This window comes from Staurois parvus, unplaced genomic scaffold, assembly GCF_062004578.1.
Source record: "Staurois parvus isolate SC_StPar_1 unplaced genomic scaffold, SC_StPar_1.0 ptg000165l, whole genome shotgun sequence".
Lineage (NCBI taxonomy): Eukaryota > Metazoa > Chordata > Amphibia > Anura > Ranidae > Staurois > Staurois parvus.
Window position 1 is genome coordinate 15632231 of NW_028317961.1, and position 17104 is coordinate 15649334.

The 17104-nt window shown below is 39.0% G+C and overlaps 1 protein-coding gene across 2 annotated transcripts in view; it reads right to left on the minus strand.

Annotated features, from left to right (window-relative positions):
* TXLNB (taxilin beta) overlaps window positions 1-17104 on the minus strand; it is a 150038-nt gene that overhangs the window by 80205 nt on the left and 52729 nt on the right. For both annotated transcript variants that reach the window (XM_089676265.1, XM_089676266.1), the window contains one exon: window positions 14583-15001. In XM_089676265.1, coding sequence (XP_089532391.1) covers window positions 14583-14994 — 412 coding nt within the window. In that variant the 5' untranslated portion in view covers window positions 14995-15001. The remainder of the gene's footprint in view (window positions 1-14582; window positions 15002-17104) is intronic.

The following is a 17104-nucleotide window of genomic DNA, read 5'->3' on the forward strand; positions in this document are numbered from 1 at the left end:
CGATCAGCTCATCCTCGAGCTGAGAAGGAAGTGACAGACAGCACAGCTCTCTGTCACTGTTTGCCGCCGATCGCCGGGACATAGCCGCTAAGGAGCGGCTGTGACCCGGTGACTGACATCTGCGGCGGTGATCCGCGGGACAAATAGGGCGGCGGCGCGCCTCGTGCGCGCCCCCTATTTGTTTACAAAACACACGTCTTAAAACGTGGTTTTGCCTGTGAGTGCCGCCCTGCCGCCGTATATGTACAGTGGCTGGGCGGCATGCGGTTAATGTAAAAAGAATTGTCAGCATTGCCCGACAATTAAAAAAAAATTACATGGGGTCCCCCTCCCATCCATACCAAGCCCTTCAGGTCTGGTATGGATTTTGAGGGGAACCCCCATGACAAAATAAAAAAAAAATGCCGTGGGGGTACCCCCAATGTCCATGCCAGACCCTTATTCGAGCATGCAGCCTGGCAGGTCAGGAAATGGGGGGACGAGCGAGCACCTTCCCTCCTTAACTATACAAGGCCAAATGCCCTCAACATGGGGGGGTGTTTTGGGGTAGGGGGGCTCCCTCCCCCAAAGCACCTTGTCCCTATGTTGATGGGGACAAGGGCTTCTTCCCCACAACCCTGGTCTGTGGTTGTGGGGGTCTTCAGGATGGGGGCTTATCGGAATCTGGAAGCCCCCTTTAACAAGGGATCCCCCAGATTCCGGCCCCCCATGTCAATGAGTATGTGGTATACCGCTACCCAATGAAAAAAAAATCCTGACCTTTGACCCTGACCCAAACACTAACCCTGGCACTGAACTAGATCAAACCTTGATCTAGGTATTTTTTCTTTATTTTTTATTTTGTTTTAATATTTATTTATCTTTTTTTTAAACAAACAGTTGTTTTGTTTTTCTCTTTGCAAGGAGAGAGAGAGAGATACAATGTATCTCCATTCAGAGAGAAAAAAAAAAACAAGGGGGGCGGGCTGTACAGTGACTGATCATTTTGATAGCCAATCAGAGGCTATCACAGCGATCATGTGACCCGGAATCGGGAGTCCCCAGTCTTGTGCTGGGAGCGCACTGTGCGTCACGGTCTCAGAACAAAGACAAGGTACGCAACTATGAGGCCCCACGGAAAAATGCCCAGTTCTGGGAGGCCGCATATTTGTGTGACCTCGGTGTGAAGGGGTTAAATGTTATTTTCAAGCAATAACTTTCTATGTGGTTATTTATTAAACTCTCTACTATATTCCGAATTATAGATATTAAATAACCGGTCTGTAGTTACTTGGTAAAGACTTTGATTCCTACTTTAAATATAGGCACCACATTGGCCTTACGCCAATCCAGTGGTACCATGCCAGCCTTTAAACAATCTCTGAAAATTAGAAACAATTGCTTAGATAAGATAAAACAGAGCTCAACTATTTGAGGACCCTTGGGTCTAATCCATCTGGTCCAGGTGCCTTATTCAACTTCATTTTGTCTAAATGTCTCTGGATCATGCCAATATTGAGCCACTGTGGATCATTTGAGGCTATGTCAATACTATCACCATTAACCCCTTCACGCCTAAGGGTAAAACAAATCTAAATGCCTAAGCACAATTTTGCAACGTTGACATGTGTTAGTAAAACCGTACATATCATCACAATTACTTTTTGCATCCAGGTGAATTATACCTTGTTTTTTTTCACCCACTCTACATTATTATGGAAAGGACCTATATGCTCACATCTGACCTCTTTACTGTTTATATATTTGAAGATTTGTTGTCCTACTCTTTATGGCAACCTGACGTTCGTTTTCAATTCTGTTATATTCTTTGTAAGTTTTAAATAATGACAATGTTCCTTCGTTTTTATATTGTTTAAATGCTTTCTTATTATTTTTAGCTATTTTCACTTTAGAAGTGAGCCACATAGGTTTTAGCCTTTTAAACGTATTGCCCATGGGGATATATTTTGGAGCGTGTTTGCATACAGTCGATTTGAAACATTAACATTTCTGTTGTGTGTTTGGCAATCTGACGTTCCCTTTCAATTTTTTTATTTAATTTTTACATATTCTGTTATATTCTTTGTAAGTTTTAAATAATGACAATGTTCCTTTGTTTTTATATTGTTTAAATGCTTTCTTCTTATTATTTTTAGCCATTTTCACTTTAGACGTGAGTTACATAGGTTTTAGCCTTTTAAACGTATTGCCCATGGGGATATATTTTGCAGTGTGTTTGCATACAGTCGATTTGAAATATTACTATTTAATTTCTGTGTTCTTCCTCCAATCGCTGATCAGATGCTGGTTGAATGCTGCTTTTCCAGCATGTCTGTTTGCAGATGCCAGTTGTAACACCAGCTTCTGTAGCCAGAAGTCGGCAGGTAATTGCCGAACCAATCGATTTCAGGCAATTTTTGGCCCATGCGCACAAGGTTTAAGACTTCATGACAGAATGCAGTGCACAGCAGCTGTTTCTTAACTGACACAACTAAACCTGAATGGGATAATATTGGTTGCCATGTTCTAATTAATCCAACCAACAGCTCACAAAATACGATCCAAATTTAATATTCCACTTGCAAAATGACAATCTCTTCTGCATTATGGTAAAAAACCTGCAGAGTGCAGCTCCCCCCCCCCCCAGCCTCCTGAGCCAATCTCAGTCCAGGAATTTGCACAATAGCAGAGGCTCTCTCTGTTCTCTCCATCCTCACTGGTTCAGGCACAGCAGCAGAAGCCATTGGCTGTCAATCACAGCCAGTGAGGAGGGGGAGTTGAGGCAGAGCTGACCAGTACTCTGTGAGCCTGCATGAGTGCCCCCATAGCAAGCAGATTGCTGTGGGAAAACTTGGTGGGGGGGAGGAGCCAGGAGTGCTAGCAGGGGACTCAAGAAGAGGAGGATTGGGGCTGCTCTTTGCAAAACCACTGCACAGAGCAGGTACATATAAATCTGTTTGTTGTTTTAAAAAAATGATGTGTTACAATCACTTTAAAAGAGAGTGCTGACTTTCATTTGAATGGACTCTCGTGCCCGTGACACATAGGGAAGAAGTCCCTGCACTTCTCCCGAAAATGCAGCCCACACGGAAACCTCGGTTTCCAGTACGGTTGCATTTTCCAGTGCGGACAGCATGCCATTAGAACTAATGGCACCCGCCCGCGGGTCCGCATTTCTCTGTGCAAGTGGTGTGGCTGCACGGATTTTCGTGCAGATCCGCAGTGGCACCACCTGCACAGATGTGAACCTAGCCTAAATGGTGGAGCCTGAGCATGAACCAATGCTAAAGAGTTTACAAGTTAAGTTTTTGTAAACAGACTTCACTCATGAGTCAGCTAATTTTTTAAAAATCTTATTAAAAGAGAAATATGACCTATGTCTCTCTTCCTGTTTTTTTTTCTCCTGAACCTTATTTGAAGTGTACCCAGAAAAAATGTAATACTCATTCAGTAAATAATTTTCATTGCATCTACCCTCAAAAGGGCATTTTTGTAAAGGTCTACAGTATTCCATGCTCATTTGCTAATGTTCTATGAATGACACTTCCAGCAACAGTGAGCAAATGTTTTACCAAGCATTACATTAATTGAAAAATATTTTTAAGAAATGTAATTAAATTGTATGCTAAACAACTAAATACAAATGTATTATATTTTTTACATTAATTTTAAAAATATTACAGTTTAAATCCCCTATATAAATGGGGACAGACTTAAATGGTATTGGAGGTGGGGTAAACCATGCACAAGATAGGGATGCCTGTACTTTTTTAACAAGGCAGAAAACAAACACAGTTTAATGCAGAAGGACTTTGTACAGAAAGTCCAAAGCACAAAACAAACAGAACATCTGCTTGTTCAATTCACTAACTAAACTCAGGTCATTTCCTGACTAACAGAGTGCCCCATAATGGGTTCCCCAAAACAAACAGGCAACACATGTACACTGTTAGAGTTCAGTCAGCAGTCAATTAGCTGCGTATGCACAGCTGAGACTAATGAGGTCTTGCTAACAAGTAAGATGTGGACCTAGAAAGGGAAGCTTAGTACCACCCAAAGATCTATAGAGTCTCCAGACTTCAGGACCCAGACCACAGTGTATTATGATCTGCAAAAAACAAAACAAAACATTTGTTTTCTCCAAAAGAGACTTGAATCCTGGAGCTTGTAACCATATGTATGTGAGAAGCCCATAATGTAGAATAGAAAGAAAGTCCCCACAAAAAATTTGAGTTGCCCTGTGCATGTCATACATGTTTTACAGTTTACTCAGTTTACCATGGCCCTCCTGCTTCCATTATTGACTCCATTATTCCAAAACACATTCCCTGAGTTCATACCTGTGCTTAATAGGGGGGGCTGAAGGGGAAGTATCTTGCCTTAAATTAACACATTAACACAACATCTTAACTTGCATATGTGTGTGTATATGTATATATATATATATATATATATATATATATATATTTCAGATTACCAATTCTGGCTACATAATAGGGCTTATTTGATCCTAATCTACTTAATATTTGTTTAAACCAGAAATTTGGTCTGGAGGAAAGTAGTGATATTTGCAATCAATTGAAATAGCAAATGTATTAATTAAAAAAATCCATTACAGAATATTGTTCTTTGTGGGTAAATATAAATATTTCACTTGTATCACATATCAAGCTAAAAATGGCATTTTTTTTAAGACATGCAATTCTGCTATGTACTAGTTCTGCATGAATTACATCAATTATTCCACTTACTATGACATATTGAAGAATACAGTGCTATAACTATTTAGCTTCACAGAAGAATAGAAGAAAAAGTGCCTTGCCTTATTACCATACCCATGGAAACCATGAATTTGGGTAATCCATGAATTCATTTGCAAGTCAAATAAGCAAGCATAGAAAGGCTCACATCTGCTGAATGTGTGTTAGAAATGTTTATAACTCAAGTCTTCATAATGGGCTATGATTATCAGACATTAAAAAAAGATTTCAAGAAAAAATAGTAGCATATATCCACTCCAAATTTCAGATTTTCAGATAAGCATCTAAACTCATATTTAGATAGCATGTACCAAATGTATCCACAATAAAATAATTGGGTTAAAACAAATTGCAATTGCTTAATTAAGTAATACAATAAAGAACTGTAATATAATACAAAAGTCCCATTTGAAAGAAGGAAGCAATACCTTCATTTGTATTATATATTAATTGTTTAAAGTATACCAATATTAAATAAAATGATAGATTTTTGAATTTACATCTTCGGAAATTACTCACATTTGTATTAGGCAGAAATTATCATTATTTTAACAGGACAGTCCTTTGGGTAGTGTTCTGGAACATCAGTACATGTACTGCGTATCAAATTGGGAATAACTTCTTGTCTCTTGAAGAGTACAGTACATTTGAATTGGAGGAAAGATACAGTTCTAATAGTTAATTCAAGATAACGAACTGAGATAAAAGAGGAATTTCACCCAAGTATACTAGATTAGTAAGTGTGATTTATTTGAGACCTATAAACATTAATTATATCAGCAGTCAGTAGTAACTTATTAGGTGTTAGCTTTCAATGTGTGACCAAAAATGTATAAATAACATCAATCTAATTCACTACTATAGACATCAAATGCAAATTTACTTGCATATATATCTCTAAATAAATTTCTAATTGCACTGTAAATACATAGGGGTCAATTTACTAAGAGTTAAATAACAACAGAAAAAATGTGGTAAAATAATGCATGCAGTAAATTTTTTGTAAATGTGCAATTCACTAAGAATTTTGTGGTAAATAACTCTTGTAGTAAACTATCTGTATTGCAGTAGTTACCACATATATTCATGCGGTAATTTATTGCACATAGCTGGTTGTTAAGGAAGCCAGCGCCGGCGTCTTTAACAACAGATGACTCATTAGCTTTGAGCGGGTGTCCCGCTGACAGCTGAATGTAAAGAAAACATGCCAGCAATTAAAATGATGAAAGAAACAGTGTAGGGCTCCCCCCATCCACTCCAGGCCCTTTGGGTCTGGTATGGATTTTAAGGAAAACCCCACACCAAAATGAAAAAAAAGCAGCCCTTAGGTCTTGTATGGATTTTGGAGAAACCCCACACCAAAAAAAAAAAAGAAAAGGTGTACGGGTCCCCTCACAATTCTAAGGCATTTTGGGTCTGGTATAGATCTGTGGAGGACCCCACGCCGGTGTTTTAAACATTTTGGTGTGGGGTTCCCCTTAATATCCAAACCAGCCCTGTCCTAGAGGTTCAGGGGGGACTCCCTCTCTGCATTTGAAAAAGTCCACATATGATACTGCCAGCAGAACCCTGGTGATAAATATCACATCTATTTTTACTTTCTGTTCTGTTTGTGAATTGGAAACAGCTTACTGCATGTTTTTTTTATGGTATTTACCGACACATTTTTAATTTTGCAATAAATACCGCAGAATTGTTATTTTTTTGTGAATTGGACATTTTGTTATGGCATGCGATATTTTATACAAACGAGTCATGTAACAGTGTTATCGCATGCAGTAACCTTTAGTGAATTGACCCCATAGTGTCCATTGTGATATGTTGCAGCACAGTAGCTAAATGGTTAGCATTTCTGCCTGGCAGTACTAGGGTCACTGGTTCAAATCCCAGCCATGGCACCACCTGCCTGGAGTTTGCATGTTCTCTCTGTGCTTACATGGGTTTCCTCCAGGTCCTCTGGTTTCCTCCCACACTCCAAAGACATGTGGGTAGGTTAATTGGCTCCTGTCTAAATTGGCCCTACTATGTGTATATATGAATGTAAGTTAGGGACCTTAGATTGTACACCCCTTGAGGGTTAGGGACTGATATGAATGTACAATATATATGTAAAAGTGCTGTGTAAATTGACAGTGCTATATAAGTACCTGAAATAAATAAATAAATTGCATTCCCAGCTTCACCCTACACAGAGATTATCATGGAACAACAATGTATACAGCTGGATTGTGCACCTGTAGAATGGATTTCTCTGGGGCAGGTCAACTCTGCACCCATTAGCAGTATGTGCTGTAGAAATTCTGAGTTTTAAGAAATGTCTGTGACACTTGCTGACAGACCCAGACAGGACTATCGCAAGCTTTCATCACAGAGGCAATACGTTCTTTAATTTCTGATTTAGAGCATTAGAAATTTCAAGTAAAAATCTGCAGAAATAAAACATCCAATCAGAAGATCTGGATGTTGTATTAAGGGGGTATTGGAGAGTCTTATAATGTTCCAGCAGACATTCCCTAATGTCAACTTTCCTAACTATACCTAGATGTTTAGATGACAAGGCATCAGAATTGAATATCAAGCAATGACGATTTAATAGATGACAAGGCATCACAAATGAACAAAATATTAAACATAATTAAATTATGGTTTAATAGAGACCATATATGATATAAACCCTACACAAAAAAATAAAAACAGGGCTGCATTAAAAGTCTTTTGCTTGGGGCACATGTGCGGAGGCTGAAGATGGCGGTCGCACATTAACACTGCTCCGCTTCACTGTTCTCTCTTCTTGCTCCTCCAGAGAGAACGCTAGCCATAAACAGCAGAGGAGCATCGGCATCAGACTCACTGCTGATATCTTAGATGATAAGTTACACGCCCTACTGCAGAATATATTTCATACTATCTCTGCAGCAGTAGGGAAAATAGCACAAGAACTCAAGGGGGAGATAGCACTGTTCGAGGAACAAACGGACCATCTAGAAACCAAATTTGATGACCTAGTACAATATGTGCATGTGCTAGAAGAAGACAACCATACTCTAAAACAACAGGTCTCCTAGCTGCAATCACAACAAGAAGATTTGGAAAATAAGGATTGGAGACAAAATCTCCATATATGAGGAGTCCCTGAATCAATAGCAGATGTTGACCTTCAAGATTATTTACAAGGCCTATTCACCGCTCTGGCTCCTGCAGTCTTGGATACAGATTGGCGTATGGATAGAGCTCACCGCTCCCTCGCCCCAAAACCACCATTGGGAGTGAGACCAAGGGACATTATTGTTTGGTTTCATTACTATGACAGTAAGGAGTCCCTACTGAACTCTACGCATAATACAGCCTCCGTCGATTACAAAGAGGAAAAAATTCAAATTTACAGTGATCTATCTCCTATTACGCTATCTAAGAGACGGTTGCTTCATCTGATTACTCTTCATCTTCAAAAACATTGCACCATCTACAGATGTGGGGTTCCCTTTCAAACTGACAGTAATTAGAGATGGAACTCAGCATGTCATCAGAGATCTTCAAGAAGGAGAGGCATTCCTACGGAATCTGGGTTTTCCCCCTCTCCCAGATGAAGCCTTAATGCTACCCATATATAAGCCTAGATCTGCCAATATTCCTAGCAAGATCTGACCTCGGCAAAATCTAGAAACAAAACATGCCTACCAATTCCACAACGCTCTCCTACTTTGTGGATGTCATCTGCGACCTGAAAATGTCCGTTCTTCTAGCAGTTGTATGTATGCAGACATATGTGCCCTTTTTTCAACTCTTCTTCATATCCTTAGCAGGATATACCTGACATCCTATTGGGATTAGTCCATGATCAATGGGACTCTCCAAAGTTTAATTCTATCCTTGCTGATTTTTATTCATTTTGGAAGGGAGGCGGGAATACACTGTCCAGAATTCACTCTCCTTATGCCACTCCGAGAAATCTATGGCTACTGCTGTAGATGCTTGAGTTTCTTCTGTTACTTAGGCCCTTACCATATTCTGGTTATATTTTGGACTCACAGAGCCTACTTAGATCTATTGACTCTGTATTTTGTACTATGTTAGTACAGCATGATATACCCTTTTTTTTTACCTGCATATGTCAGCTTATTTTGAAAAGTATTACATCATATCTTTACGTTTATATTCATGTAATGTTAAGGGATTGAAAAGGTGGTTGGCCCTGAGGGAATTTTGCCACTCTAATGTTGATATTATTCTTATTCAAGAAACCCATTTTAAAAAAGGAAGCTCTAATTTTGCTCTCAAATACTACCCCACAACCTATTCTGCTATAGACCGCACCGGTAAAGTGGGTATAGCTATCCTTATAAAGAAACATTGCCCTATCCGAGTGCTTTCATCCACACTTGACACCCAAGGTAGATTCATACTAATGCACTGTCAATACAGCAACACATATATTAAGATTGTGAATGCTTATGCCTCAAATGCTAATAATTTTTCTGAGACTCTATTTCCCCCTTGCTTTCGTCCTCTCATCCTTTTACGATTATAGGGGGAGATTTCAACTTAACTGTATCTCCTAGATCGGAGATACCTTCTGGGCCACCTGCCTTCTAAACATGTTCTAAAGCAATCTGCTTCTTTTCGTCAATAGATCTGAGGACACAAATTGTTTGATGTTTGGCGAGTACAGCACCCAGATGCCAAGCAATTTTCGTTCTTCTCCCCAGCGCATAACATCTACACAAGACTGGATTTGATATCTTTGATATCTTCACCACTGCTTAAACAAACGGTAGACTCTTTTTTGGCTTTGGACTTACTTATAAATCACACAAATTCCTGCACATGCCATTGGCATTTGAATGACACTCTTTTGCGTCATACAGACATCAACGCTTCCATATCAGCGGCACTGCGTGAATTCTTTGAACTTTTATGCATGTTCTGTACCTAAATCCTCAACTATGCGGGAAGCCCATAAAACATTCATTAGAGGTCGCTTCATAACAGAAAGCTCCCGTCTCAAGAAAAATTCAGTCCATCTGAAAATGAATCTAATGCAACAATTGTCCCAGGCAGAAAAAAACCTTGTCGAGTCACCATCCACCTCTAAACTTAGGATAGTTATACAACCTAAGAATCAGCTCAAAGTACTAGAAGCAAATTCTGCAGCAAAGAGCTTGTTGTGGATGAAACAAAAATTCTACCAGTATGCTAATAAACCACACAGACTATTAGTCAACAAACTGAAGGCGAAATCAACTAGTACCATTCCTGAATTCTTATTCCAAACAAATTGCACCCCCATGTACTGTCCTCAAAGGATAGCCAAAGTTTTTGGTGATTTTTAACGCAAGCTTTATAATTGTCTGTCCCCAGACCTTCAACCAGTGTTTAATAAGGAATCATTTGACACCTTCATGTCCACCCATCACCTTCATAAACTTAAACAAAAAGATTGGCTGATTTTGAATTCCCCTATCAGCATGGAAGAACTATGTAAAGTTGTCAAGGATCTTCTGACGCAAAGAACGCCTGGTCCTGATGGTTTTTCCTATGCTTACTATAAGCAGTTTATTGCGGAATTAGGCCCCATTTTATTGGACTTATATTCTTCTCTGATGAAAGGGGAAATACCTCACCCACACTTCCAACACTCCCATATCACAGTCATTCCCAAACCGAGTAAGAACCCAGCCACCCCGGCCAATTATAGACCCATAGCCTTACTTAAATTTTAGCGAATCGCTTGACTCCCTTACTGCCTAAACTCATACATAAAGATCAAGTGGGGTTTATTCTAGTAAGATAGGCGGGTGACAATACTAGACGAACGGTGCATTTAATTGACATACTTAATGCCTCATGCTCTCCTGCTTTGCTGTTGAGTCTGGATGCTCAAAAAGCCTTTGACAGGCTGGGATGGCCCTACATGTTTGAGTTATTACAACACATAGGCGGCGTACAAGGCTTGTTTTGTAAAGCTGTTACAGCACTATATTTGTCACCCACTGCACAAGTCAAACTCCCTTATGCCATGTCAGACACCTTCCCAATGTGTAACGTTACTAGCCAGGGCTGCCCTTTTTCTTCACTTCTATTTGTGTTATGCCTCGAGCCTTTAGCTATAGTGATTAGAGTGCACCCAGATACAGCAGGAGTGACTGTTAGACAGAAGGAATATAAACTATCACTGTTTGCTGATGATGTCTTATTAACAATCACTAAACCTCACCTTTCTTTGCCTGTACTACATAAACTTTTACAAGCCTTTAATGATCTCTCTGGTTACAAAATAAACACTTCAAAGACAGAAGCTATGCCTCTCAACACCCCATTCCAGGACATCCAACTCTTACAACAAAATGACCCATATCACTGGTGGTCCAACTCTGTTAAATATCTGGGTACTCATATAACCTCAAAATATTCACATTTATATGAAGCTAATTTTCCTCCCTTGTTTAAGGAAATTTATGCCCTCCTGAATCAGTGGGATAATTATAATATTTCCTTTCTAGGCAGGAAAACATGTTAAAGATGTTGATTCTTCCAAAGCTGCTCTTTTTCAGATGCTCCCAGTCGCAGTCCCACAGTCTCAATTACGGACTCTACAGCATTCGTTCCTTAGATTCAATTGGCAAACTAAAAAGCCCAGGATAGCAAAGTCGGTTCTTTTGTCCCCAAAAATTAGAGGTGGTCTGGGGGCTCCAGACATTATTAAATATTATTTGGCAACTCATTTAAGGCAAACACTGTCCTGGTTAACCCAGATTCCCCATAACAGATGGTTAGAGATATATTTATATCCCATTCACACCTGCTCATTATTATGCCCCTTAAACTCCACCTCATCCCTAATCTCCCTCCCTCCCTTGGTTAATTCTATGAAATTTACCCTTTTAAGTATGGTCAATCGGTATAAAATCTCAGAGGTTGTTGTCCACCTGCTCTCTTCTGATAATTATTTTATATAACCCAGAAATCCCTAATAGTCTATCCTATCCTCAAATGAAAGGGCAATTAATGGGATATTTCAACTTCATCATTTAATCAATCCAGCCACTTGCAAGATCAGATCGTTTGAGGAGATCAGGATGTGGAAGCCCTCTATACCCTCATCAGCTCTGTATACCTATCTCCAATTTTGCCACTTTTTCCACGCCCTTCTTTCTTCTTTAACACTGGATCACCCTACTGACTTTGAAAGAATAGCTATTCGAGATTCCTCCCAGCTGCACCTTATATCTTCACTGTATAAATTACTTCACAATAACAACTCTTTAGAAAATCGTCCCCATTGTTATACGAGTAACTGGGAGGGAGCCCTTCAATGTCCAATTCCTTTAAAATGTTGGCAGATGATTTAAGAGTCGGCTACTAAAACTTCCAGATGCGTCACCTAGAGAGAGAACCTATATAAAATATTGATGCATTGGTATAAAACCCCTGTTGTCTTACATGCTATAAACCCAACTCTGTCTGAGAGATGTTGGAGATGTCTGGGTGGAACAGGTTCTTTGGTACATATCTTTTGGTTATGCTTCTGGTCTATGGTCAAAAATGTCTTGGAATGAGCTTTAAATGAAGCTCTCACCCATTAGATCCACTTCGTTACCTTTTAGGTCTCCCTTTTAATGGAATTCCTAAACACTATTAAAAGCTAGGGGTTCATATACTGACTGCTGCAGATGATTGATACCTAGATTTTGGAAGTCAGTGGATGTCCCTACTCTAAGCCACTTATTGCAACTGATTTCTGAAATTAGAGATATGGAATACCTTACATCTTTAACGGGCGACTACCAAGGCCATTTTAAGGCCACTTGGGAAATATGGGATCATTCTCCCTTTGGTAATACCCCTTCATATACTCCTGACATTTCCTAAATCGCTAATCTGTACTACACATATTCCTTTTGCAGGTCTGTGTTATCCAATGTTGTTAATATACAGTTTTATCATGCTGTCTGTTAACTCTCTATTGTTTTATATGTTGTATATGTTACATGCAATGTCCACATCCATGTTGTTATCGTATATTTGTATTGTGAAAATTGGCATTAGCCATTAATAAAAATTGACAATAATTTAAAAAAAAAAGTATCTTGCGTAATGGAAGTTTACAATAGCCATTTGTGACCAACTGTAAATCCTGGCTAAGATGTTGATGCATTCCATCTAAACTGATCTGCTTGTTGTCAATGGGTCTTGTGCTAGTTGTTTTTTCAAAAGGGTTTAAATCTGGTATTTGGCTTATTAAATTGGTCACCTCCCCACTGCAGCCAGAAGATTTAAATCTGACTGTTTTGTTGATGGCTTGCCAATTTTGAAGAAATGAGGGTGACATTATATTCAGTATGCCTTCCCCATTCTCTTCACTCAGTTTGGGGTTAGGATATTTAGTGACTTCTTATTTAGAATAAATATCAACTAGTAATAGGCTGCTGTGCAAAAACGCACATTCAATACTGTATCCAGTTAAAAAATAGGCTTATTGTATGTATCTATCCCATGTATTTTGTCCCTAAAAAAATCAGTCCTGACTTTAGATCTTGCAATTCTAATTTCTCCATTTAGAACTTATTATTCAGGTTTAGTTTGATTTATTTTATTTAAAAGGTGGACTAAACGATGTTAAGGATGTAATTTTATATGACGTGTTTGAGTACACTAGGAAGTCTCTATTCTTCTGAGAATGGTAATTCGGAACTCTCTTTGTGAATTATCTTGATGTAATGTCTTTACATTTAGTTTTGTTTTGACTCAGTGGAGACATGGTATCCATTAATCACTCTCAGCTGTAATGATTATCACTGTAGTGCAGATATGTGGTTTAATAACACAACATGCTGGATACTCCATGATTAAGTGCAATCTCACCTTTTCTGCTGCATTGTATTTGTTTTTAAGGATGCATTACAATAAAGAAGTTTGTTTTTGCATTAGTGTAGTCTTTCTGCATTTTCTATATGATGTCTACAGTTGTTGGCAGGACTGTCACATGATGCAGTACTGTTCACTGCATGTCTTGATACATTTCTCATGAGACTAATTCACTGATGTAGTCAGAGCAGCGCTTACAGTTGTTCATAACTTTTAAATGTCCACATAGAAACCATGATTAATTATGGCTGTGGGTGGGTGGTGGCCAGGTACTGGGAGATTGTACCCAACCACAGAAGAAGTGACAAAATAAGCATGCCACTTCTCTTATGAAGGAAATTACTGATAGGAAGAAGCACAATTGGGAACCATTTCTCCTTATGGATAAAAAATGGCACCTGAAGATCGAGCAAAGAAAAGTGCATAAGGAGCCTGTTTGGGGGAAGAGAAAGAAGGTAGAATGGACTATAAAAAAGGAAGGCAGAATATTTTGGCACAAGTTAAGGGCACTGCTTCTTAAGCAGATTATACTCGTACCCACTGAAGTCTTGCTTTAAGATATCTCCCTAACATGTTATTTATATCCTAAGTGCCACCAAAATAAAAAAAAAACACAAAAATCATCACATTTGACATAGCTTACAGATAGTAAGATGTATCCTGTGATCTGTTGCCTCTTCTGTTAGGTGAAATCCTTCTTCGTCCATGTTCCCCCCACCCCTGCCTCTGCAATCATTCAGTGTGGTGAAGTTCAGTGTGGTGAAGCTAGTTTGGCCTTTCATTAACTTGAATAAGGTTCATACTAAATTTGAAGTTTGTGGCCCTATTGCTAGGTTCTCCAAAGATGACTTGAACTGAACCCAGCCAGGCTTACTCATCCTTAGCCACTATTGCCAGAAACTCCATGACAGTCAAATTTTCTTTTTCTACCTTTATATATTGTCTGGGTAAAGCAAAGAAAGCAATGCAAGTACATACCTAATCCTTTCAAAATTTTTTTTTCAGGACTTTGCTCTTTGCTGGCAACTGAGTCTTTGGCCAAAGGGGCATCTGAGGAAGAAATTGATTCCTTTGATTGTTCAGTGTTTGCAACTTCAGTATCCCCATCATCATTGGATTGTTCCTCTTTGGTTGGTAAAGTTAAACTCTCATTCTCAATACTTGTAATATCAGAAGAGGCATATGTCTGGATAATATCTTCTAGCTGCCTGTCAAATTCCTCAGAGACGTCATGGTCAGCTGTTTCACAAGGAACGTTTTCCATAATGCTGATGACTGTTGATGGTTTATTATCTGCTTCTGGTAAGCCATTTTGACTATTTGTCACGTTTACTGTTGGTACTAGCTGTTCGTCACTCTTGACTGGTGAGGTATCATTGTTCGTCTCCATAGTTTACCTAAAAAGGAAACATTACAATATGTTAGATGTTAAACATATTTATTGATTTTGGTCTCATGTCACCTCTCTGTTGTCTGCTCCTGCCACCCCTGCTTGACCCTACTGGATGAAGGAATATGGCCATTCTATGTGAGAATATTTCTCAGAGAAACACTTTGTTTAACATGTAATACCATAGCATAGAGATGAATGAATACCACCTCTTCCATTGTATCACTGTAGAGGAGTTGGTGAACCAAATAATCTAAAACAAAAAAAGTAAAAATTCACTGCTCAGTTAATTTTCATAAGATATGGGATATATGACAGGAATATCTATTCACTATAAGCATTTAAAACAGTATTAAACTCAAAAGTAAACATTTATTATATTTCAACTTACGAATTCATAGATGTGGTGGCTGCATTACTTTTTTTTTTAGACTTTCTTTCCTATATTTTCATCTGGTGATCTAGCCAGTACGTTTGTTGTTTTGCAACAGAACAAGCTGTCCTGCAGATGTAGCAGTTACAGTGTTGAGACAAACCATTCACCACCAGGGGCAGACTGACCATTCGAGCACTCGGGCACTGCCTGAGGGCCCGGGGTCAGTAGGGGGCCCCATGAAATGCCCATGGTACCTTTTATAGGCTTTGTTTGGGTGTGCTTTGCGTGTGGGCAAGGACACAGGGGCCCCATGATCCCCTATTGCCTGGGGGCCCCATGAGTTGGCAGTCCACCCCTGTTAACCACTGACGGGGGGGCTTAAAATAATCAGCATTTATTTATTCATGTAAAACCTTTATCCCAAAAGAAAAAAAAGTGCTGTATCTGCTTGTGTAACTGCAGTATGAGCTGGAGTTTGACTTCAATTTGTTAGTGTTTCTAGTACATCTAACTCCTCCCTCCCAGAATGACAATTCTGCTGCTCAAAGGTGCCCAATTGCTTTTTCATCCAGAGTGGAGGTACTAGGAGGTATGTTACTGTCCAGATCACCAGGTGAAAATAGGGAAAAAAGCCTTAAAAAATAAAAGTAATGCAGCCATCACATCACATGATTAGTAAGCTGCAATATATTACACTTTTGTTTTGAGTTTAGTGCCACATTAAGTAAAGATAATTATTAACTGTGAAATATACTCCTTATTACTGACATTATCTACCTAATTGAGTTTGTCACTTATATAGATATGAATATTTGATACTGGAAAAGTCAATGTGTCCTACATTATTTTATCACCTGGACGTGTTTCATCTTTGAATAGAAAGAACATAATCATTTGTATCCTTCCTTTTCTACCATGTGCATGTCCATATTGCCATGTAGTAAGACCTGCATTTGACATCAGTTTGAGATGCTCCTGAGATCATCCATAGTGCACTGACAGGTGCATTAGACAGAGAAGAGGTCACTGACTTGCAATTGACCTCCTTCTGACCTGCTGCTTTTGCATCCCTATTAAGTTAAAGGGGGAAGAAACCAGTAGTGACAGGAACAAAAGATATTTGGCACAGGCCATAACTAAGATAAATGGTGAGCAGGGGCGGACTGGCAACTCATGGGGCCCCCAGGCACTAGGGGATCATGGGGCCCCTGTGTCCTTGCCCAAACTCAAAAAAGCCTATGAAAAAGGTACCAGGGGCATCTCATGGGGCCCCCTACTGACCCCGGGCCCTCGGGGAGTGTGCGAGTTTCCAAATAGTCAGTCCGCCCCTGATAGTGAGTATATCTAATTTGACAAAAAAACAAAGGTATTGTTGATAAATATTTAAATATTTCCTTCAGACAGAGTTGGGCCACCATATGGTAAAAGCCACCCTGTCTTTATGAAAGAACTATGTATCACTAAGATAATCACTTATTAATTAATACCATATAAAAGGTTTCTCTGATTTGTACATGTTTAGAAAACTCTAGTAAGAGTTTGATATATTTTGCGCTAATCTTGTGTCTATAATGATACCCTTAATATAAAGGGGACTTTTAGGGCACCATACTAATACACATCATAATTTGATAAAACAATAATTTCTTGTTAATTCATATAAAAGTCGTGGACAGGTACATAGCCGCCGTATAACATTCATACATTTTATACAAAACCCTTTATAAAACCATA